At 42.2% G+C, this 27500-nt stretch overlaps 1 protein-coding gene across 1 annotated transcript in view; it reads right to left on the bottom strand.

Moving 5' to 3' along the window:
• Nucleotides 1–27500, bottom strand: part of LOC129845468 (neuronal acetylcholine receptor subunit alpha-9-I) — a 38529-nt gene that overhangs the window by 2668 nt on the left and 8361 nt on the right. Inside the window, exons 4-6 of the mRNA XM_055913414.1 lie at nt 26844–27024; nt 21790–22006; nt 18403–18533 (exon numbers count right to left, since the gene is read on the bottom strand). Of these exons, the coding sequence (XP_055769389.1) occupies nt 18403–18533; nt 21790–22006; nt 26844–27024 (529 nt within the window). The remainder of the gene's footprint in view (nt 1–18402; nt 18534–21789; nt 22007–26843; nt 27025–27500) is intronic.

Here is a 27500-nt window from a genome sequence, read left to right on the forward strand (position 1 = left end):
CACACACACACACATAGTTAGTACTCTCTGAGGCATCATATTATCACCTATATAGGGAACACTCTCTGAGGCATCATATTATCACCTATATAGGGAACACTCTCAGAGGCATCATATTATCACCTATATAGGGAACACTCTCAGAGGCATCATATTATCACCTATATAGGGAACACTCTCTGAGGCATCATACTATCACCTATATAGGGAACACTCTCTGAGGCATCATATTATCACCTATATAGGGAACACTCTCTGAGGCATCATATTATCACCTATATAGGGAACACTCTCAGAGGGAGGCATCATATTATCACCTATATAGGGAACACTCTCTGAGGCATCATATTATCACCTATATAGGGAACACTCTCTGAGGCATCATATTATCACCTATATAGGGGACACTCTCTGAGGCATCATATTATCACCTATATAGGGAACACTCTCTGAGGGAGGCATCATATTATCACCTATATAGGGAACACTCTCTGAGGCATCATATTATCACCTATATAGGGGACACTCTCTGAGGCATCATATTATCACCTATATAGGGAACACTCTCTGAGGGAGGCATCATATTATCACCTATATAGGGAACACTCTCTGAGGCATCATATTATCACCTATATAGGGAACACTCTCTGAGGCATCATATTATCACCTATATAGGGAACACTCTCTGAGGGAGGCATCATACTATCACCCTATATAGGGAACACTCTCTGAGGCATCATATTATCACCTATATAGGGAACACTCTCTGAGGCATCATATTATCACCTATATAGGGAACACTCTCTGAGGCATCATATTATCACCTATATAGGGAACACTCTCAGAGGGAGGCATCATATTATCACCTATATAGGGAACACTCTCTGAGGCATCATATTATCACCTATATAGGGAACACTCTCAGAGGGAGGCATCATATTATCACCTATATAGGGAACACTCTCAGAGGCATCATACTATCACCTATATAGGGAACACTCTCTGAGGCATCATATTATCACCTATATAGGGAACACTCTCAGAGGGAGGCATCATATTATCACCTATATAGGGAACACTCTCTGAGGCATCATATTATCACCTATATAGGGAACACTCTCTGAGGCATCATATTATCACCTATATAGGGAACACTCTCTGAGGCATCATATTATCACCTATATAGGGAACACTCTCTGAAGCATCATATTATCACCTATATAGGGAACACTCTCTGAGGGAGGCATCATACTATCACCTATATAGGGAACATTCTCTGAGGCATCATATTATCACCTATATAGGGAACACTCTCTGAGGCATCATATTATCACCTATATAGGGAACACTCTCTGAGGCATCATATTATCACCTATATAGGGAACACTCTCTGAGGCATCATATTATCACCTATATAGGGAACACTCTCTGAGGCATCATACTATCACCTATATAGGGAACACTCTCTGAGGCATCATATTATCACCTATATAGGGAACACTCTCTGAGGCATCATACTATCACCTATATAGGGAACACTCTCTGAGGCATCATACTATCACCTATATAGGGAACACTCTCTGAGGCATCATATTATCACCTATATAGGGAACACTCTCAGAGGCATCATATTATCACCTATATAGGGAACACTCTCTGAGGGAGGCATCATATTATCACCTATATAGGGAACACTCTCATAGGGAGGCATCATATTATCACCTATATAGGGAACACTCTCAGAGGCATCATATTATCACCTATATAGGGAACACTCTCTGAGGCATCATACTATCACCTATATAGGGAACACTCTCTGAGGCATCATATTATCACCTATATAGGGAACACTCTCAGAGGCATCATATTATCACCTATATAGGGAACACTCTCTGAGGGAGGCATCATACTATCACCTATATAGGGAACACTCTCTGAGGCATCATATTATCACCTATATAGGGAACACTCTCTGAGGCATCATATTATCACCTATATAGGGAACACTCTCTGAGGCATCATACTATCACCTATATAGGGAACACTCTCTGAGGCATCATATTATCACCTATATAGGGAACACTCTCTGAGGCATCATATTATCACCTATATAGGGAACACTCTCTGAGGCATCATATTATCACCTATATAGGGAACACTCTCTGAGGCATCATATTATCACCTATATAGGGAACACTCTCTGAGGCATCATATTATCACCTATATAGGGAACACTCTCTGAGGGAGGCATCATACTATCACCTATATAGGGAACACTCTCAGAGGGAGGCATCATATTATCACCTATATAGGGAACACTCTCAGAGGGAGGCATCATACTATCACCTATATAGGGAACACTCTCTGAGGGAGGCATCATATTATCACCTATATAGGGAACACTCTCTGAGGCATCATACTATCACCTATATAGGGAACACTCTCAGAGGGAGGCATCATATCACCTATATAGGGAACACTCTCTGAGGCATCATATTATCACCTATATAGGGAACACTCTCAGAGGGAGGCATCATACTATCACCTAGATAGGGAACACTCTCTGAGGGAGGCATCATATTATCACCTATATAGGGAACACTCTCATAGGGAGGCATCATATTATCACCTATATAGGGAACACTCTCAGATGGAGGCATCATATTATCACCTATATAGGGAACACTCTCTGAGGCATCATATTATCACCTATATAGGGAACACTCTCTGAGGGAGGCATCATATTATCACCTATATAGGGAACACTCTCTGAGGCATCATATTATCACCTATATAGGGAACACTCTCTGAGGGAGGCATCATATTATCACCTATATAGGGAACACTCTCTGAGGCATCATATTATCACCTATATAGGGAAAACTCTCAGAGGCATCAAATTATCACCTATATAGGGAACACTCTCTGAGGTATCATATTATCACCTATATAGGGAACACTCTCAGAGGCATCATATTATCACCTATATAGGGAACACTCTCAGAGGCATCATATTATCACCTATATAGGGAACACTCTCTGAGGCATCATATTATCACCTATATAGGGAACACTCTCTGAGGGAGGCATCATATTATCACCTATATAGGGAACACTCTCAGAGGCATCATATCACCTATATAGGGAACACTCTCAGAGGCATCATATCACCTATATAGGGAACACTCTCTGAGGGAGGCATCATATTATCACCTATATAGGGAACACTCTCTGAGGCATCATATTATCACCTATATAGGGAACACTCTCAGAGGCATCATATTATCACCTATATAGGGAACACTCTCTGAGGTATCATATTATCACCTATATAGGGAACACTCTCAGAGGCATCATATTATCACCTATATAGGGAACACTCTCTGAGGCATCATATTATCACCTATATAGGGAACACTCTCTGAGGCATCATATTATCACCTATATAGGGAACACTCTCTGAGGCATCATATTATCACCTATATAGGGAACACTCTCTGAGGCATCATATTATCACCTATATAGGGAACACTCTCTGAGGCATCATATTATCACCTATATAGGGAACACTCTCTGAGGCATCATATTATCACCTATATAGGGAACACTCTCTGAGGTATCATATTATCACCTATATAGGGAACACTCTCAGAGGCATCATATTATCACCTATATAGGGAACACTCTCTGAGGCATCATATTATCACCTATATAGGGAACACTCTCTGAGGCATCATATTATCACCTATATAGGGAACACTCTCTGAGGCATCATATTATCACCTATATAGGGAACACTCTCTGAGGCATCATATTATCACCTATATAGGGAACACTCTCTGAGGCATCATATTATCACCTATAAAGGGAACACTCTCTGAGGCATCATATTATCACCTATATAGGGAACACTCTCTGAGGCATCATATTGTCACCTATATAGGGAACACTCTCTGAGGCATCATATTATCACCTATATAGGGAACACTCTCTGAGGCATCATATTATCACCTATATAGGGAACACTCTCTGAGGGAGGCATCATACTATCACCTATATAGGGAACACTCTCAGAGGGAGGCATCATATTATCACCTATATAGGGAACACTCTCTGAGGCATCATACTATCACCTATATAGGGAACACTCTCTGAGGCATCATATTATCACCTATATAGGGAACACTCTCTGAGGCATCATACTATCACCTATATAGGGAACACTCTCTGAGGCATCATACTATCACCTATATAGGGAACACTCTCTGAGGCATCATATTATCACCTATATAGGGAACACTCTCAGAGGCATCATATTATCACCTGTATAGGGAACACTCTCTGAGGGAGGCATCATATTATCACCTATATAGGGAACACTCTCAGAGGCATCATATTATCACCTATATAGGGAACACTCTCTGAGGGAGGCATCATATTATCACCTATATAGGGAACACTCTCTGAGGCATCATATTATCACCTATATAGGGAACACTCTCAGAGGCATCATATTATCACCTATATAGGGAACACTCTCTGAGGGAGGCATCATACTATCACCTATATAGGGAACACTCTCTGAGGCATCATACTATCACCTATATAGGGAACACTCTCTGAGGGAGGCATCATATTATCACCTATATAGGGAACACTCTCTGAGGCATCATACTATCACCTATATAGGGAACACTCTCTGAGGCATCATATTATCACCTATATAGGGAACATTCTCTGAGGGAGGCATCATATTATCACCTATATAGGGAACACTCTCTGAGGCATCATATTATCACCTATATAGGGAACACTCTCTGAGGCATCATATTATCACCTATATAGGGAACACTCTCAGAGGGAGGCATCATACTATCACCTATATAGGGAACACTCTCAGAGGCATCATATTATCACCTATATAGGGAACACTCTCTGAGGGAGGCATCATATTATCACCTATATAGGGAACACTCTCAGAGGCATCATATTATCACCTATATAGGGAACACTCTCTGAGGGAGGCATCATATTATCACCTATATAGGGAACACTCTCTGAGGCATCATATTATCACCTATATAGGGAACACTCTCAGAGGCATCATATTATCACCTATATAGGGAACACTCTCTGAGGGAGGCATCATACTATCACCTATATAGGGAACACTCTCTGAGGCATCATACTATCACCTATATAGGGAACACTCTCTGAGGGAGGCATCATATTATCACCTATATAGGGAACACTCTCTGAGGCATCATACTATCACCTATATAGGGAACACTCTCTGAGGCATCATATTATCACCTATATAGGGAACATTCTCTGAGGGAGGCATCATATTATCACCTATATAGGGAACACTCTCTGAGGCATCATATTATCACCTATATAGGGAACACTCTCTGAGGCATCATATTATCACCTATATAGGGAACACTCTCTGAGGGAGGCATCATACTATCACCTATATAGGGAACACTCTCAGAGGCATCATATTATCACCTATATAGGGAACACTCTCTGAGGCATCATATTATCACCTATATAGGGAACACTCTCAGAGGCATCATATTATCACCTATATAGGGAACACTCTCTGAGGTATCATATTATCACCTATATAGGGAACACTCTCAGAGGCATCATATTATCACCTATATAGGGAACACTCTCTGAGGCATCATATTATCACCTATATAGGGAACACTCTCTGAGGCATCATATTATCACCTATATAGGGAACACTCTCTGAGGCATCATATTATCACCTATATAGGGAACACTCTCTGAGGCATCATATTATCACCTATATAGGGAACACTCTCGGAGGCATCATATTATCACCTATATAGGGAACACTCTCTGAGGCATCATATTATCACCTATATAGGGAACACTCTCTGAGGTATCATATTATCACCTATATAGGGAACACTCTCAGAGGCATCATATTATCACCTATATAGGGAACACTCTCAGAGGCATCATATTATCACCTATATAGGGAACACTCTCTGAGGCATCATATTATCACCTATATAGGGAACACTCTCAGAGGCATCATATTATCACCTATATAGGGAACACTCTCTGAGGTATCATATTATCACCTATATAGGGAACACTCTCAGAGGCATCATATTATCACCTATATAGGGAACACTCTCTGAGGCATCATATTATCACCTATATAGGGAACACTCTCTGAGGCATCATATTATCACCTATATAGGGAACACTCTCTGAGGCATCATATTATCACCTATATAGGGAACACTCTCTGAGGCATCATATTATCACCTATATAGGGAACACTCTCTGAGGCATCATATTATCACCTATATAGGGAACACTCTCTGAGGGAGGCATCATACTATCACCTATATAGGGAACACTCTCAGAGGGAGGCATCATATTATCACCTATATAGGGAACACTCTCTGAGGCATCATACTATCACCTATATAGGGAACACTCTCTGAGGCATCATATTATCACCTATATAGGGAACACTCTCTGAGGCATCATACTATCACCTATATAGGGAACACTCTCTGAGGCATCATACTATCACCTATATAGGGAACACTCTCTGAGGCATCATATTATCACCTATATAGGGAACACTCTCAGAGGCATCATATTATCACCTATATAGGGAACACTCTCTGAGGGAGGCATCATATTATCACCTATATAGGGAACACTCTCAGAGGCATCATATTATCACCTATATAGGGAACACTCTCTGAGGGAGGCATCATATTATCACCTATATAGGGAACACTCTCTGAGGCATCATATTATCACCTATATAGGGAACACTCTCAGAGGCATCATATTATCACCTATATAGGGAACACTCTCTGAGGGAGGCATCATACTATCACCTATATAGGGAACACTCTCTGAGGCATCATACTATCACCTATATAGGGAACACTCTCTGAGGGAGGCATCATATTATCACCTATATAGGGAACACTCTCTGAGGCATCATACTATCACCTATATAGGGAACACTCTCTGAGGCATCATATTATCACCTATATAGGGAACATTCTCTGAGGGAGGCATCATATTATCACCTATATAGGGAACACTCTCTGAGGCATCATATTATCACCTATATAGGGAACACTCTCTGAGGCATCATATTATCACCTATATAGGGAACACTCTCAGAGGGAGGCATCATACTATCACCTATATAGGGAACACTCTCAGAAGCATCATATTATCACCTATATAGGGAACACTCTCAGAGGGAGGCATCATATTATCACCTATATAGGGAACACTCTCTGAGGGAGGCATCATATTATCACCTATATAGGGAACACTCTCTGAGGCATCATATTATCACCTATATAGGGAACACTCTCTGAGGCATCATATTATCACCTATATAGGGAACACTCTCTGAGGCATCATATTATCACCTATATAGGGAACACTCTCTGAGGGAGGCATCATATTATCACCTATATAGGGAACACTCTCTGAGGGAGGCATCATACTATCACCTATATAGGGAACACTCTCTGAGGCATCATATTATCACCTATATAGGGAACACTCTCAGAGGGAGGCATCATACTATCACCTATATAGGGAACACTCTCTGAGGGAGGCATCATATTATCACCTATATAGGGAACACTCTCTGAGGCATCATACTATCACCTATATAGGGAACACTCTCTGAGGCATCATATTATCACCTATATAGGGAACACTCTCAGAGGGAGGCATCATATTATCACCTATATAGGGAACACTCTCTGAGGCATCATATTATCACCTATATAGGGAACACTCTCTGAGGCATCATATTATCACCTATATAGGGAACACTCTCAGAGGGAGGCATCATACTATCACCTATATAGGGAACACTCTCAGAGGCATCATACTATCACCTATATAGGGAACACTCTCAGAGGCATCATATTATCACCTATATAGGGAACACTCTCAGAGGCATCATACTATCACCTATATAGGGAACACTCTCAGAGGCATCATACTATCACCTATATAGGGAACACTCTCTGAGGCATCATACTATCACCTATATAGGGAACACTCTTTGAGGCATCATATTATCACCTGTATAGGGAACATTCTCATAGGGAGGCATCATATTATCCCCTATATAGGGAACACTCTCTGAGGGAGGCATCATATTATCACCTATATAGGGAACACTCTCAGAGGCATCATATTATCACCTATATAGGGAACACTCTCTGAGGCATCATATTATCACCTATATAGGGAACACTCTCAGAGGCATCATATTATCACCTATATAGGGAACACTCTCAGAGGGAGGCATCATACTATCACCTATATAGGGAACACTCTCTGAGGCATCATATTATCACCTATATAGGGAACACTCTCTGAGGCATCATATTATCACCTATATAGGGAACACTCTCATAGGGAGGCATCATATTATCACCTATATAGGGAACACTCTCAGAGGGAGGCATCATATTATCACCTATATAGGGAACACTCTCAGAGGCATCATATTATCACCTACATAGGGAACACTCTCAGAGGGAGGCATCATACTATCACCTATATAGGGAACACTCTCTGAGGCATCATATTATCACCTATATAGGGAACACTCTCTGAGGCATCATATTATCACCTATATAGGGAACACTCTCTGAGGGAGGCACCATATTATCACCTATATAGGGAACACTCTGTGAGGCATCATATTATCACCTATATAGGGAACACTCTCAGAGGGAGGCATCATATTATCACCTATATAGGGAACACTCTCTGAGGCATCATATTATCACCTATATAGGGAACACTCTCTGAGGGAGGCATCATACTATCACCTATATAGGGAACACTCTCAGAGGGAGGCATCATATTATCACCTATATAGGGAACACTCTCTGAGGCATCATATTATCACCTATATAGGGAACACTCTCAGAGGCATCATATTATCACCTGTATAGGGAACACTCTCAGAGGCATCATATTATCACCTATATAGGGAACACTCTCAGAGGGAGGCATCATATTATCACCTATATAGGGAACACTCTCTGAGGGAGGCATCATATTATCACCTATATAGGGAACACTCTCTGAGGGAGGCATCATATTATCACCTATATAGGGAACACTCTCTGAGGCATCATATTATCACCTATATAGGGAACACTCTCAGAGGGAGGCATCATATTATCACCTATATAGGGAACACTCTCAGAGGGAGGTATCATATTATCACCTATATAGGGAACACTCTCTGAGGCATCATATTATCACCTATATAGGGAACACTCTCTGAGGGAGGCATCATATTATCACCTATATAGGGAACACTCTCAGAGGGAGGCATCATATTATCACCTATATAGGGAACACTCTCTGAGGCATCATATTATCACCTATATAGGGAACACTCTCTGAGGCATCATATTATCACCTATATAGGGAACACTCTCAGAGGGAGGCATCATATTATCACCTATATAGGGAACACTCTCTGAGGCATCATATTATCACCTATATAGGGAACACTCTCAGAGGGAGGCATCATATTATCACCTATATAGGGAACACTCTCTGAGGGAGGCATCATACTATCACCTATATAGGGAACACTCTCTGAGGCATCATATTATCACCTATATAGGGAACACTCTCAGAGGCATCATATTATCACCTATATAGGGAACACTCTCTGAGGGAGGCATCATATTATCACCTATATAGGGAACACTCTCAGAGGCATCATATTATCACCTATATAGGGAACACTCTCAGAGGGAGGCATCATATTATCACCTATATAGGGAACACTCTCAGAGGCATCATATTATCACCTATATAGGGAACACTCTCAGAGGGAGGCATCATATTATCACCTATATAGGGAACACTCTCAGAGGCATCATATTATCACCTATATAGGGAACACTCTCAGAGGGAGGCATCATATTATCACCTATATAGGGAACACTCTCTGAGGCATCATATTATCACCTATATAGGGAACACTCTCATAGGGAGGCATCATATTATCACCTATATAGGGAACACTCTCTGAGGCATCATATTATCACCTATATAGGGAACACTCTCTGAGGCATCATATTATCACCTATATAGGGAACACTCTCTGAGGCATCATACTATCACCTATATAGGGAACACTCTCAGAGGCATCATATTATCACCTATATAGGGAACACTCTCAGAGGGAGGCATCATATTATCACCTATATAGGGAACACTCTCTGAGGCATCATATTATCACCTATATAGGGGACACTCTCATAGGGAGGCATCATATTATCACCTATATAGGGAACACTCTCTGAGGCATCATATTATCACCTATATAGGGAACACTCTCAGAGGGAGGCATCATATTATCACCTATATAGGGAACACTCTCAGAGGGAGGCATCATACTATCACCTATATAGGGAACACTCTCTGAGGCATCATACTATCACCTATATAGGGAACACTCTCTGAGGCATCATACTATCACCTATATAGGGAACACTCTCTGAGGGAGGCATCATATTATCACCTATATAGGGAACACTCTCTGAGGCATCATACTATCACCTATATAGGGAACACTCTCAGAGGGAGGCATCATACTATCACCTATATAGGGAACACTCTCAGAGGGAGGCATCATATTATCACCTATATAGGGAACACTCTCTGAGGCATCATATTATCACCTATATAGGGAACACTCTCTGAGGCATCATATTATCACCTATATAGGGAACACTCTCTGAGGGAGGCATCATACTATCACCTATATAGGGAACACTCTCAGAGGCATCATACTATCACCTATATAGGGAACACTCTCAGAGGCATCATACTATCACCTATATAGGGAACACTCTCTGAGGGAGGCATCATATTATCACCTATATAGGGAACACTCTCTGAGGCATCATATTATCACCTATATAGGGAACACTCTCTGAGGGAGGCATCATATTATCACCTATATAGGGAACACTCTCTGAGGCATCATATTATCACCTATATAGGGAACACTCTCTGAGGCATCATACTATCACCTATATAGGGAACACTCTCAGAGGGAGGCATCATATTATCACCTATATAGGGAACACTCTCTGAGGCATCATACTATCACCTATATAGGGAACACTCTCAGAGGGAGGCATCATACTATCACCTATATAGGGAACACTCTCTGAGGCATCATACTATCACCTATATAGGGAACACTCTCTGAGGCATCATACTATCACCTATATAGGGAACACTCTCTGAGGGAGGCATCATATTATCACCTATATAGGGAACACTCTCAGAGGCATCATACTATCACCTATATAGGGAACACTCTCTGAGGCATCATATTATCACCTATATAGGGAACACTCTCAGAGGGAGGCATCATATTATCACCTATATAGGGAACACTCTCTGAGGCATCATACTATCACCTATATAGGGAACACTCTCTGAGGCATCATATCACCTATATAGGGAACACTCTCAGAGGGAGGCATCATATTATCACCTATATAGGGAACACTCTCTGAGGCATCATACTATCACCTATATAGGGAACACTCTCAGAGGGAGGCATCATATTATCACCTATATAGGGAACACTCTCTGAGGCATCATACTATCACCTATATAGGGAACACTCTCTGAGGCGTCATATTATCACCTATATAGGGGACACTCTCAGAGGGAGGCATCATATTATCACCTATATAGGGAACACTCTCTGAGGCATCATACTATCACCTATATAGGGAACACTCTCTGAGGCATCATATTATCACCTATATAGGGAACACTCTCTGAGGCATCATACTATCACCTATATAGGGAACACTCTCTGAGGCATCATATTATCACCTATATAGGGGACACTCTCAGAGGGAGGCATCATACTATCACCTATATAGGGAACACTCTCAGAGGCATCATACTATCACCTATATAGGGAACACTCTCAGAGGCATCATACTATCACCTATATAGGGAACACTCTCTGAGGGAGGCATCATATTATCACCTATATAGGGAACACTCTCTGAGGCATCATATTATCACCTATATAGGGAACACTCTCTGAGGGAGGCATCATATTATCACCTATATAGGGAACACTCTCTGAGGCATCATATTATCACCTATATAGGGAACACTCTCTGAGGCATCATACTATCACCTATATAGGGAACACTCTCAGAGGGAGGCATCATATTATCACCTATATAGGGAACACTCTCTGAGGCATCATACTATCACCTATATAGGGAACACTCTCAGAGGGAGGCATCATACTATCACCTATATAGGGAACACTCTCTGAGGCATCATACTATCACCTATATAGGGAACACTCTCTGAGGCATCATACTATCACCTATATAGGGAACACTCTCTGAGGGAGGCATCATATTATCACCTATATAGGGAACACTCTCTGAGGCATCATACTATCACCTATATAGGGAACACTCTCTGAGGCATCATACTATCACCTATATAGGGAACACTCTCAGAGGGAGGCATCATACTATCACCTATATAGGGAACACTCTCAGAGGGAGGCATCATATTATCACCTATATAGGGAACACTCTCTGAGGCATCATATTATCACCTATATAGGGAACACTCTCTGAGGCATCATATTATCACCTATATAGGGAACACTCTCTGAGGGAGGCATCATACTATCACCTATATAGGGAACACTCTCAGAGGCATCATACTATCACCTATATAGGGAACACTCTCAGAGGCATCATACTATCACCTATATAGGGAACACTCTCTGAGGGAGGCATCATATTATCACCTATATAGGGAACACTCTCTGAGGCATCATATTATCACCTATATAGGGAACACTCTCTGAGGGAGGCATCATATTATCACCTATATAGGGAACACTCTCTGAGGCATCATATTATCACCTATATAGGGAACACTCTCTGAGGCATCATACTATCACCTATATAGGGAACACTCTCAGAGGGAGGCATCATATTATCACCTATATAGGGAACACTCTCTGAGGCATCATATTATCACCTATATAGGGAACACTCTCTGAGGCATCATATTATCACCTATATAGGGAACACTCTCTGAGGCATCATACTATCACCTATATAGGGAACACTCTCTGAGGGAGGCATCATATTATCACCTATATAGGGAACACTCTCAGAGGGAGGCATCATATTATCACCTATATAGGGAACACTCTCAGAGGCATCATACTATCACCTATATAGGGAACACTCTCTGAGGCATCATATTATCACCTATATAGGGAACACTCTCAGAGGGAGGCATCATATTATCACCTATATAGGGAACACTCTCTGAGGCATCATACTATCACCTATATAGGGAACACTCTCTGAGGCATCATATCACCTATATAGGGAACACTCTCAGAGGGAGGCATCATATTATCACCTATATAGGGAACACTCTCTGAGGCATCATACTATCACCTATATAGGGAACACTCTCAGAGGGAGGCATCATATTATCACCTATATAGGGAACACTCTCTGAGGCATCATACTATCACCTATATAGGGAACACTCTCTGAGGCGTCATATTATCACCTATATAGGGGACACTCTCAGAGGGAGGCATCATATTATCACCTATATAGGGAACACTCTCTGAGGCATCATACTATTACCTATATAGGGAACACTCTCTGAGGCATCATATTATCACCTATATAGGGAACACTCTCTGAGGAATCATACTATCACCTATATAGGGAACACTCTCTGAGGCATCATATTATCACCTATATAGGGGACACTCTCAGAGGGAGGCATCATATTATCACCTATATAGGGAACACTCTCTGAGGCATCATATTATCACCTATATAGGGAACACTCTCTGAGGCATCATATTATCACCTATATAGGGAACACTCTCATAGGGAGGCATCATACTATCACCTATATAGGGAACACTCTCTGAGGGAGGCATCATATTATCACCTATATAGGGAACACTCTCTGAGGCATCATATCACCTATATAGGGAACACTCTCTGAGGCATCATACTATCACCTATATAGGGAACACTCTCTGAGGGAGGCATCATATTATCACCTATATAAGGAACACTCTCTGAGGGATCATATTATCACCTGTATAGGGAACACTCTCATAGGGAGGCATCATATTATCACCTGTATAGGGAACACTCTCTGAGGGAGGTATCATATTATCACCTATATAGGGAACACTCTCAGAGGCATCATATTATCACCTATATAGGGAACACTCTCAGAGGGAGGCATCATATTATCACCTATATAGGGAACACTCTCAGAGGCATCATATTATCACCTATATAGGGAACACTCTCATAGGGAGGCATCATACTATCACCTATATAGGGAACACTCTCAGAGGCATCATATTATCACCTATATAGGGAACACTCTCAGAGGCATCATATTATCACCTATATAGGGAACACTCTCTGAGGCATCATATTATCACCTATATAGGGAACACTCTCTGAGGCATCATATTATCACCTATATAGGGAACACTCTCTGAGGCATCATACTATCACCTATATAGGGAGCACTCTCTGAGGCATCATATTATCACCTATATAGGGAACACTCTCAGAGGCATCATATTATCACCTATATAGGGAACACTCTCTGAGGCATCATATTATCACCTATATAGGGAACACTCTCTGAGGCATCATATTATCACCTATATAGGGAACACTCTCAGAGGCATCATATTATCACCTATATAGGGAACACTCTCTGAGGCATCATATTATCACCTATATAGGGAACACTCTCAGAGGGAGGCATCATACTATCACCTATATAGGGAACACTCTCTGAGGCATCATATTATCACCTATATAGGGAACACTCTCAGAGGGAGGCATCATATTATCACCTATATAGGGAACACTCTCATAGGGAGGCATCATATTATCACCTATATAGGGAACACTCTCTGAGGCATCATATTATCACCTATATAGGGAACACTCTCTGAGGGAGGCATCATATTATCACCTATATAGGGAACACTCTCTGAGGCATCATATTATCACCTATATAGGGAACACTCTCAGAGGGAGGCATCATATTATCACCTATATAGGGAACACTCTCTGAGGGAGGCATCATATTATCACCTATATAGGGAACACTCTCTGAGGGAGGCATCATATTATCACCTATATAGGGAACACTCTCTGAGGGAGGCATCATACTATCACCTATATAGGGAACACTCTCTGAGGCATTATATTATCACCTATATAGGGAACACTCTCAGAGGGAGGCATCATATTATCACCTATATAGGGAACACTCTCTGAGGGAGGCATCATATTATCACCTATATAGGGAACACTCTCTGAGGCATCATATTATCACCTATATAGGGAACACTCTCTGAGGCATCATATTATCACCTATATAGGGAACACTCTCAGAGGGAGGCATCATATTATCACCTATATAGGGAACACTCTCTGAGGCATCATATTATCACCTATATAGGGAACACTCTCTGAGGCATCATATTATCACCTATATAGGGAACACTCTCTGAGGCATCATATTATCACCTATATAGGGAACACTCTCTGAGGCATCATATTATCACCTATATAGGGAACACTCTCTGAGGGAGGCATCATATTATCACCTATATAGGGAACACTCTCTGAGGCATCATATTATCACCTATATAGGGAACACTCTCTGAGGGAGGCATCATATTATCACCTATATAGGGAACACTCTCATAGGGAGGCATCATACTATCACCTATATAGGGAACACTCTCTGAGGGAGGCATCATATTATCACCTATATAGGGAACACTCTCTGAGGCATCATATTATCACCTATATAGGGAACACTCTCTGAGGCATCATATTATCACCTATATAGGGAACACTCTCTGAGGCATCATATTATCACCTATATAGGGAACACTCTCTGAGGCATCATATTATCACCTATATAGGGAACACTCTCTGAGGGAGGCATCATATTATCACCTATATAGGGAACACTCTCTGAGGCATCATATTATCACCTATATAGGGAACACTCTCTGAGGCATCATATTATCACCTATATAGGGAACACTCTCTGAGGGAGGCATCATATTATCACCTATATAGGGAACACTCTCTGAGGCATCATATTATCACCTATATAGGGAACACTCTCTGAGGGAGGCATCATACTATCACCTGTATAGGGAACACTCTCTGAGGCATCATATTATCACCTATATAGGGAACACTCTCTGAGGCATCATATTATCACCTATATAGGGAACACTCTCAGAGGCATCATATTATCACCTATATAGGGAACACTCTCATAGGGAGGCATCATATTATCACCTATATAGGGAACACTCTCAGAGGGAGGCATCATACTATCACCTATATAGGGAACACTCTCTGAGGGAGGCATCATATTATCACCTATATAGGGAACACTCTCTGAGGCATCATATTATCACCTATATAGGGAACACTCTCATAGGGAGGCATCATATTATCACCTATATAGGGAACACTCTCTGAGGCATCATATTATCACCTATATAGGGAACACTCTCTGAGGCATCATACTATCACCTATATAGGGAACACTCTCAGAGGGAGGCATCATATTATCACCTATATAGGGAACACTCTCTGAGGCATCATATTATCACCTATATAGGGAACACTCTCTGAGGCATCATATTATCACCTATATAGGGAACACTCTCTGAGGGAGGCATCATACTATCACCTATATAGGGAACACTCTCAGAGGGAGGCATCATATTATCACCTATATAGGGAACACTCTCTGAGGCATCATATTATCACCTATATAGGGAACACTCTCATAGGGAGGCATCATATTATCACCTATATAGGGAACACTCTCTGAGGGAGGCATCATACTATCACCTGTATAGGGAACACTCTCTGAGGCATCATATTATCACCTATATAGGGAACACTCTCTGAGGCATCATATTATCACCTATATAGGGAACACTCTCTGAGGGAGGCATCATATTATCACCTATATAGGGAACACTCTCTGAGGCATCATATTATCACCTATATAGGGAACACTCTCTGAGGGAGGCATCATATTATCACCTATATAGGGAACACTCTCTGAGGCATCATATTATCACCTATATAGGGAACACTCTCAGAGGGAGGCATCATATTATCACCTATATAGGGAACACTCTCTGAGGCATCATATTATCACCTATATAGGGAACACTCTCTGAGGCATCATATTATCACCTATATAGGGAACACTCTCTGAGGGAGGCATCATATTATCACCTATATAGGGAACACTCTCATAGGGAGGCATCATATTATCACCTATATAGGGAACACTCTCTGAGGGAGGCATCATATTATCACCTATATAGGGAACACTCTCATAGGGAGGCATCATATTATCACCTATATAGGGAACACTCTCTGAGGCATCATATTATCACCTATATAGGGAACACTCTCAGAGGGAGGCATCATATTATCACCTATATAGGGAACACTCTCATAGGGAGGCATCATATTATCACCTATATAGGGAACACTCTCTGAGGGAGGCATCATATTATCACCTATATAGGGAACACTCTCATAGGGAGGCATCATATTATCACCTATATAGGGAACACTCTCTGAGGGAGGCATCATATTATCACCTATATAGGGAACACTCTCAGAGGGAGGCATCATATTATCACCTATATAGGGAACACTCTCTGAGGCATCATATTATCACCTATATAGGGAACACTCTCTGAGGCATCATATTATCACCTATATAGGGAACACTCTCTGAGGGAGGCATCATATTATCACCTATATAGGGAACACTCTCAGAGGGAGGCATCATATTATCACCTATATAGGGAACACTCTCTGAGGCATCATATTATCACCTATATAGGGAACACTCTCTGAGGGATCATATTATCACCTATATAGGGAACACTCTCTGAGGCATCATATTATCACCTATATAGGGAACACTCTCTGAGGCATCATATTATCACCTATATAGGGAACACTCTCTGAGGCATCATATTATCACCTATATAGGGAACACTCTCTGAGGGAGGCATCATATTATCACCTATATAGGGAACACTCTCTGAGGCATCATATTATCACCTATATAGGGAACACTCTCTGAGGCATCATATTATCACCTATATAGGGAACACTCTCTGAGGCATCATACTATCACCTATATAGGGAACACTCTCTGAGGCATCATATTATCACCTATATAGGGAACACTCTCTGAGGGAGGCATGCTCTCTGCCACCATCAGTTGGAAGACAGTGAGGGCCAGTAGAACAGTCACGCCCAGAGAAACCTTCTCTCCTGAGTCAGCGGGCAGGTAGAAACCCAGAGGGGCTAGAACAACACAAACAAACAACAACAATAAATAATATGACCAACAACACACTGTAAACAACAATAAATAAACAATACAATAACAACAAACAAACATCAATAAATAATATGACCAACAATACAATATAAACAACAACAATAAACAATACAATAACAACAATAAATAATATGACCAACAACACAATGTAAACAACAACAATAAACAATACAATATCAACAAAACCAACAACAACAATAAATAATATGACCACCAACACACTGTAAACAACAACAATAAACAATACAATATCAACAAAACAAACAACAACAATACAATTTAGTCGCCACATACTCTTGCAGCTCCTCTCAACGGCAACATGAACGTACCATAGAGATGGATAGAGGGGTCTATCGTCCCAAAGCCTGCTTTAGCACCATGAACGTACCATAGAGATGGATAGAGGGGTCTAATCGCCCCAAAGCCTGCTTTAGCACCATAGAGATGGATAGAGGGGTCTAATCGCCCCAAAGCCTGCTTTAGCACCATGAACGTACCATAGAGATAGATAGAGGGGTCTATCGTCCCAAAGCCTGCTTTAGCACCATAGAGATGGATAGAGGGGTCTATCGTCCCAAAGCCTGCTTTAGCACCATAGAGATGGATAGAGGGGTCTAGCGCCCCAAAGCCTGCTTTAGCACCATGAACGTACCATAGAGATGGATAGAGGGGTCTAATCGCCCCCAAAGCCTGCTTTAGCACCATGAACGTACCATAGAGATGGATAGAGGGGTCTAATCGCCCCAAAGCCTGCTTTAGCACCATGAACGTACCATAGAGATGGATAGAGGGGTCTAATCGCCCCAAACCCTGCTTTAGCACCATGAATGTACCATAGAGATGAATAGAGGGGTCTATCGCCCCAAAGCCTGATTTAGCACCATTAATGTATCATAGAGATGGATAGAGGGGTCTATCGCCCCAAAGCCTGATTTAGCACCATGAACGTACCATAGAGATGGATAGAGGAGTCTAATCGCCCCAAAGCCTGCTTTAGCACCATGAACGTTCCATAGAGATGGATAGAGGGGTCTATCGCCACAAAGCCTGATTTAGCACCATGAACGTACCATAGAGATGGATAGAGGGGTATAATCACCCCAAAGCCTGCTTTAGCACCATGAATGTACCATAGAGATGAATAGAGGGGTCTATCGCCCCAAAGCCTGATTTAGCACCATGAACGTACCATAGAGATGGATAGAGGGGTATAATCACCCCAAAGCCTGCTTTAGCACCATGAATGTACCATAGAGATGAATAGAGGGGTCTATCGCCCCAAAGCCTGATTTAGCACCATTAATGTACCATAGAGATGGATAGAGGGGTCTATCGTCCCAAAGCCTGCTTTAGCACCATGAATGTACCATAGAGATGGATAGAGGGGTCTAATCGCCCCAAAGCCTGCTTTAGCGCCATGAATGTTCCATAGAGATGGATAGAGGGGTCTAATTGCCTCAAAGCCTGCTTTAGCACCATGAACGTACCATAGAGATGGATAGAGGGGTCTAATCGCCCCAAAGCCTGCTTTAGCACCATGAATGTATCATAGAGATGGATAGAGCCTGCTTTAGCACCATGAATGTACCATAGAGATGGATAGAGGGGTCTATCGCCCCAAAGCCTGCTTTAGCACCATGAATATACCATAGAGATGGATAGAGGGGTCTATCGCCCCAAAGCCTGCTTTAGCAACATGAACATACCATAGAGATGGATAGAGGGGTCTAATCACCCCACAGCCTGCTTTAGCACCATAGAGATGGATAGAGGGGTCTAATCGCCCCAAAGCCTGCTTTAGCACCATGGACGTTCCATAGAGATGGATAGAGGGGTCTAATCGCCCCAAAGCCTGCTTTAGCACCATGAATGTACCATAGAGATGGATAGAGGGGTCTATCGACCCAAAGCCTGCTTTAGCACCATGAATGTATCATAGAGATGGATAGAGCCTGCTTTAGCACCATGAATGTACCATAGAGATGGATAGAGGGGTCTATCGCCACAAAGCCTGATTTAGCACCATGAACGTTCCATAGAGATGGATAGAGGGGTCTATCGCCACAAAGCCTGCTTTAGCACCATGAATGTACCATAGAGATGGATAGAGGGGTCTATCGACCCAAAGCCTGCTTTAGCACCATGAATGTATCATAGAGATGGATAGAGCCTGATTTAGCACCATTAATGTATCATAGAGATGGATAGAGGGGTCTATCGCCCCAAAGCCTGCTTTAGCACCATTAATGTATCATAGAGATGGATAGATGGGTCTAAAGCAAAGCCTGCTTTAGCAATTACTACTACTAATACCAAAATAACTATTACTAGTAATACATTTAATAATACAAACACTAATAATAATAATAATAATAACAATAATGACAACAATTATAATAACAACAACAATAATAATAATAATAACAATGACAATAATAACAATAACAATAACAATGATACATTTAACAACGATAACAATATTAATGATAACAATAATAATAATAACAATAATAATAATAACGACAACAATAATAATAATAACAATGATAATAATAATAACAACAATAATAATAATAACAATGACAATAATAACAATAACAATAACAATGATAATAATAATAACAACAACAATAATAATAACAATGACAATAATAACAATAACAATAACAATGAAACATTTAACAACGATAACAATATTAATGATAACAATAATAATAATAACAACAACAATAATAATAATAACAATAACAATAATAATAATAACAATAATAATATCAATAATAATAATAACAACAACAATAATAATAATAACAATAACAATAATAATAATAACAATAATAATATCAATAATAATAATAACAACAACAATAATAATAACAATGATAATAATAACAATAACAATAACAACAATATTATTAATAGCACTAATAATAATAACAATGACAATAACAATGATAAATTTAACAATGATAACAATAATAACACTAATAATAATAACAATGACAATAATAATAACAACAATAATAATAAGAACAATAAGAACAATAATAATAATTACAATAATACCAACAATGACAATAATAATAAACAATAATAAATATAATAATAATAATAATAATAATAATAACACCAACAATACAATGACAATAATAATATCAACAACAATAATAATAATATCAACAACAACAATAATAATAATTATGCTGGTGGTAATAGTACCCAGGAAGGAGATGAGGAAGCAGGGCAGCAGCAGGTTGAAGATATAGAAGAGAGACCGTCTCTTCAGGTGGAGGGTGTAGGTGATGTCAGGATACGGGTCAGAGCAGCAGCCGTACATGATGACGTTACGGACCGCCGGCATCCCGTGACACTCCCACTCCACGTTCTCCACAAAGTCTGACAGGTCCCCGCTGTCCATCCCCATGGCGATGTCCACCTGGAGACACACAATATACACACTGTCCATCCCCATGGCGATGTCCACCTGGAGACACACAATATACACACTGTCCATCCCCATGGCGATGTCCACCTGGAGACACACAATATACACACTGTCCATCCCCATGGCGATGTCCACCTGGAGACACACAATATACACACTGTCCATCCCCATGGCGATGTCTACCTGGAGACACACAATATACACACTGTCCATCCCCATGGCAATGTCCACCTGGAGACACAATATACACACTGTCCATCCCCATGGCGATGTCCACCTGGAGACACACAGTATACACACTGTCCATCCCCATGGCGATGTCTACCTGGAGACACACAGTATACACACTGTCCATCCCCATGACGATGTCCACCTGGAGACACAATATACACACTGTCCATCCCCATGACGATGTCCACCTGGAGACACAATATACACACTGTCCATCCCCATGACGATGTCCACCTGGAGACACAATATACACACTGTCTATCCCCATGACGATGTCCACCTGGAGACACAATATACACACTGTCCATCCCCATGACGTTGTCCACCTGGAGACACACAATATACACACTGTCCATCCCCATGGCGATGTCCACCTGGAGACACACAGTATACACACTGTCCATCCCCATGGCAATGTCCACCTGGAGACACAGTATACACACTGTCCATCCCCATGGCGATGTCCACCTGGAGACACAGTATACACACTGTCCATCCCCATTGCAATGTCCACCTGGAGACACACAATATACACACTGTCCATCCCCATGGCAATGTCCACCTGGAGACACACAATATACACACTGTCCATCCCCATGGCAATGTCCACCTGGAGACACACAATATACACACTGTCCATCCCCATGGCGATGTCCACCTGGAGACACATAATATACACACTGTCCATCCCCATGGCAATGTCCACCTGGAGACACACAATATACACACTGTCCATCCCCGTGGCGATGTCCACCTGGAGACACACAATATACACACTGTCCATCCCCATGGCAATGTCCACCTGGAGACACACAATATAGACACTGTCCATCCCCATGGCAATGTCCACCTGGAGACACACAATATACACACTGTCCATCCCCATGGCGATGTCCACCTGGAGACACACAATATACACACTGTCCATCCCCATGGCGATGTCCACCTGGAGACACACAATATACACACTGTCCATCCCCATGGCGATGGCCACCTGGAGACACAGTATACACACTGTCCATCCCCATGGCGATGTCCACCTGGAGACACAGTATACACACTGTCCATCCCCATGGCGATGTCCACCTGGAGACACAATATACACACTGTCCATCCCCATGGCGATGTCCACCTGGAGACACAATATACACACTGTCCATCCCCATGGCGATGTCCACCTGGAGACACAGTATACACACTGTCCATCCCCATGGCAATGTCCACCTAGAGACACAGTATACACACTGTCCATCCCCATGGCGATGTCCACCTGGAGACACAATATACACACTGTCCATCCCCATGGCGATGTCCACCTGGAGACACAGTATACACACTGTCCATCCCCATGGCAATGTCCACCTAGAGACACAGTATACACACTGTCCATCCCCATGGCGATGTCCACCTGGAGACACAGTATACACACTGTCCATCCCCATGGCAATGTCTACCTGGAGACACAGTATACACACTGTCCATCCCCATGGCAATGTCCACCTAGAGACACACAATATACACACTGTCCATCCCCATGGCGATGTCCACCTGGAGACACACAGTATACACACTGTCCATCCCCATGGCAATGTCCACCTGGAGACACACAGTGTACACACTGTCCATCCCCATGGCAATGTCCACCTGGAGACACACAATATACACACTGTCCATCCCCATGGCAATGTCTACCTGGAGACACACAATATACACACTGTCCATCCCCATGGCAATGTCCACCTAGAGACACACAATATACACACTGTCCATCCCCATGGCGATGTCCACCTGGAGACACACAATATACACACTGTCCATCCCCATGGCGATGTCCACCTGGAGACACACAATATACACACTGTCCATCCCCATGGCAATGTCCACCTGGAGACACATAATATACACACTGTCCATCCCCATGGCGATGTCCACCTGGAGACACACAATATACACACTGTCCATCCCCATGGCAATGTCCACCTGGAGACACACAATATACACACTGTCCATCCCCATGGCGATGTCCACCTGGAGACACACAATATACACACTGTCCATCCCCATGGCGATGTCCACCTGGAGAAACACAATATACACACTGTCCATCCCCATGGCAATGTCCACCTGGAGACACAGTATACACACTGTCCATCCCCATGGCGATGTCCACCTGGAGACACACAATATACACACTGTCCATCCCCATGACGATGTCCACCTGGAGACACAGTATACACACTGTCCATCCCCATGGCAATGTCCACCTGGAGACACAATATACGCACTGTCCATCCCCATGGCAATGTCCACCTGGAGACACACAATATACACACTGTCCATCCCCATGGCAATGTCCACCTGGAGACACAGTATACACACTGTCCATCCCCATGGCAATGTCCACCTGGAGACACAGTATACACACACACAGTGTAGCTAATGTCTGTTCAAATCAAATTTTATTTGTCACATACACATATTTAGTAGTTGTTATTGCGGATGTAGCGAAATGCTTGTGTTCCTATCTCCAACAGCACAGTAATATCTAACAAGACCCAACAATACACACATCTAAAAGTAAATATTTTTATTTTAAGAATGTGAAATGTCAGAATAATAGTAGAGAGAATGATTTATTTCAGCTTTAATTTCTTTCATCACATTCCCAGTGGGTCAGATGTTTACATACACTGAATTTAGTATTTGGTAGCATTGCCTTTAAATTGTTTAACTTGGGTCAAATGTTTCGGGTAGCCTTCCACAAGCTTCCCACAATAAGTTGTGTGAATTTTGTCCCATTCCTCCTGACAGAGCTGGTATAACTGAGTCAGGTTTGTAGGCCTCCTCGCTCGCACACGCTTTTTCAGTTCTGCCCACATGTAACGATTTTCCTCCTCTTCAGACGAGGAGTATGAAGGATCGGACCAATGTGCAGCGTGGTAAGTGTCCATTTTAATTTATTAGAACTGAACACTAAAAAAATACAAAATAACAAAGTGAATGATACAAACGAAAATCGAAACAGTCCCTAAAGGTGCAAACACAAAACAGGAAACAACCACCCACCAAACACAAAGAAAAACAGGCTACCTAAATATGGCTCCCAATCAGAGACAACGACTGACACCTGCCTCTGATTGAGAACCATACTAGGCCAAACACATAGAAATATAACCATAGAACAAAACATAGAAAAACAACATAGAATGCCCACCCCAACTCACGCCCTGACCAAACTAAAAATAAAGACATAACAAAGGAACTAAGGTCAGAACGTGACATCACTAATGTTCTATAGGATGGAGGTCAGGGCTTTGTGATGGCCACTCCAATACCTTGACTTTGTTGTCCTTAAGCCATTTTGTCACAACTTTGGAAGCATGCTTGGGGTCATTGTCCATTTGGAAGACCCATTTGTGACCAAGCTTTAACTTCCTGACTGATGTCTTGAGATGTTGCTTCAATATATCCACATAATTTTCCTTCCTCATGATGCCATCTATTTTGTGAAGTGCACCAGACCCTCCTGCAGCAAAGCACCCCCACAATATGATGCTGCCACCCCCGTGCTTCACGGTTGGGATGGTGTTCTTTGGCTTGTAAGCCTAACCCTTTTTCCTCCAAACATAACGATGGTCATTATGGCCAAACAGTTCTATTTTTGTTTCATCAGACCAGAGGACATTTCTCCGAAAAGTACAATCTTTGTCCCCATGTGCAGTTGTAAACCGTAGTCTGTCTTTATTTATGGCAGTTTTGGAGCAGTGGGTTCTTCCTTGCTGAGCGGCCTTTCAGGTTATGTCGATATAGGACTCGTTTTACTGTGGATATTGATATTTTTGTATCTGTTTCCTCCAGCATCTTCACAAGGTCCTTTGCTGTTGTTCTGGGATTGATTTGCACTTTTCGCACCAAAGTACGTTCATCTCTAGGAGACAGAACGCGTCTCCTTCCTGAGCGGTATGACGGCTGCGTGGTCCCATGGTGTTTATACTTGCGTACTATTGTTTGTACAGATGAACGTGGTACCTTCAGGCGTTTGGAAATTTCTCCCAAGGATGAACCAGACTTGTGTAGGATATTTCACATTCTTAAAATAAAGTGGTGACCCTAACTGACCTAAGAAAGGGAATTTTTACGAGGATTAAATGTCAGGAATTGTGAAAAATGTTGTTTAAATGTATTTGGCTAAGGTGTATGAAATGGGTGAATCTATCTATCTATCTATCTATCTAGTCTGGTCTGTCCGGTCGGTCGGTCGGTCTGTCTGTCTGCGTGCCTGTCTGTCTGCGTGCCTGTCTGTCTGTCTGTCTGTCTGTCTGTCTGTCTGCCTGTCTGTCTGCCTGTCTGTCTGCCTGTCTGTCTGTCTGCCTGTCTGTCTGTCTGCCTGTCTGTCTGTCTGCCTGTCTGTCTGTCTGTCTGTCTGTCTGTCTGCGTGTCTGTCTGTCTGTCTGTCTGTCTGTCTGTCTGTGTTCCTGTGTGCTTGTCTGTCTGTCTGCGTGCCTGTCTGTCTGCGTGCCTGTCTGTCTGTCTGCGTGCCTGTCTGTCTGTTTTTCTGTCTGTCTGTCTGTCTGCCTGTCTGTCTGTCTGTCTGTACCTGGTTGCCGTTGTATGTCCAGGACCCAAACGTGAGGTTACACCACTGCCAGTCGAAGGGAAAGTAGGAGACGTCCACAACACAGGAGCTCTTGGTGATGGCCGGCATGTCCCAGGTTATCTCTCCATTGTAACGTAACACCACGTTGGTCTCTGCTGGACCAGAGGCTTCCTCATCAGCCCTACACACACAGACACACAGAGACAGAGACATAGAGACACACAGAGACATAGAGACACACAGAGAGACACACAGACACACAGACAGAGACACACAGACATAGAGACACACAGAGACAGAGACAGCGACACACAGACACACACAGAGACACACACAGAGACACACAGACACACACATACACACAGAGACACAGACACACACAGAGACACACAGAGACAGAGACACACAGAGACAGAGATAGCAACACACAGACACACACAGAGACATACAGACACACAGAGACACACACAGAGACACACAGAGACAGAGACAGAGACACACAGACACACACAGAGACACACAGACATAGAGACACACAGAGACAGAGACAGCGACACACAGACACACACAGAGACACACAGACACAGACACACAGAGACACACACAGACACACAGAGACACACACAGAGACACACAGACACACAGAGAAACACAGAC

This window comes from Salvelinus fontinalis, unplaced genomic scaffold, assembly GCF_029448725.1.
Source record: "Salvelinus fontinalis isolate EN_2023a unplaced genomic scaffold, ASM2944872v1 scaffold_0314, whole genome shotgun sequence".
NCBI lineage: Eukaryota > Metazoa > Chordata > Actinopteri > Salmoniformes > Salmonidae > Salvelinus > Salvelinus fontinalis.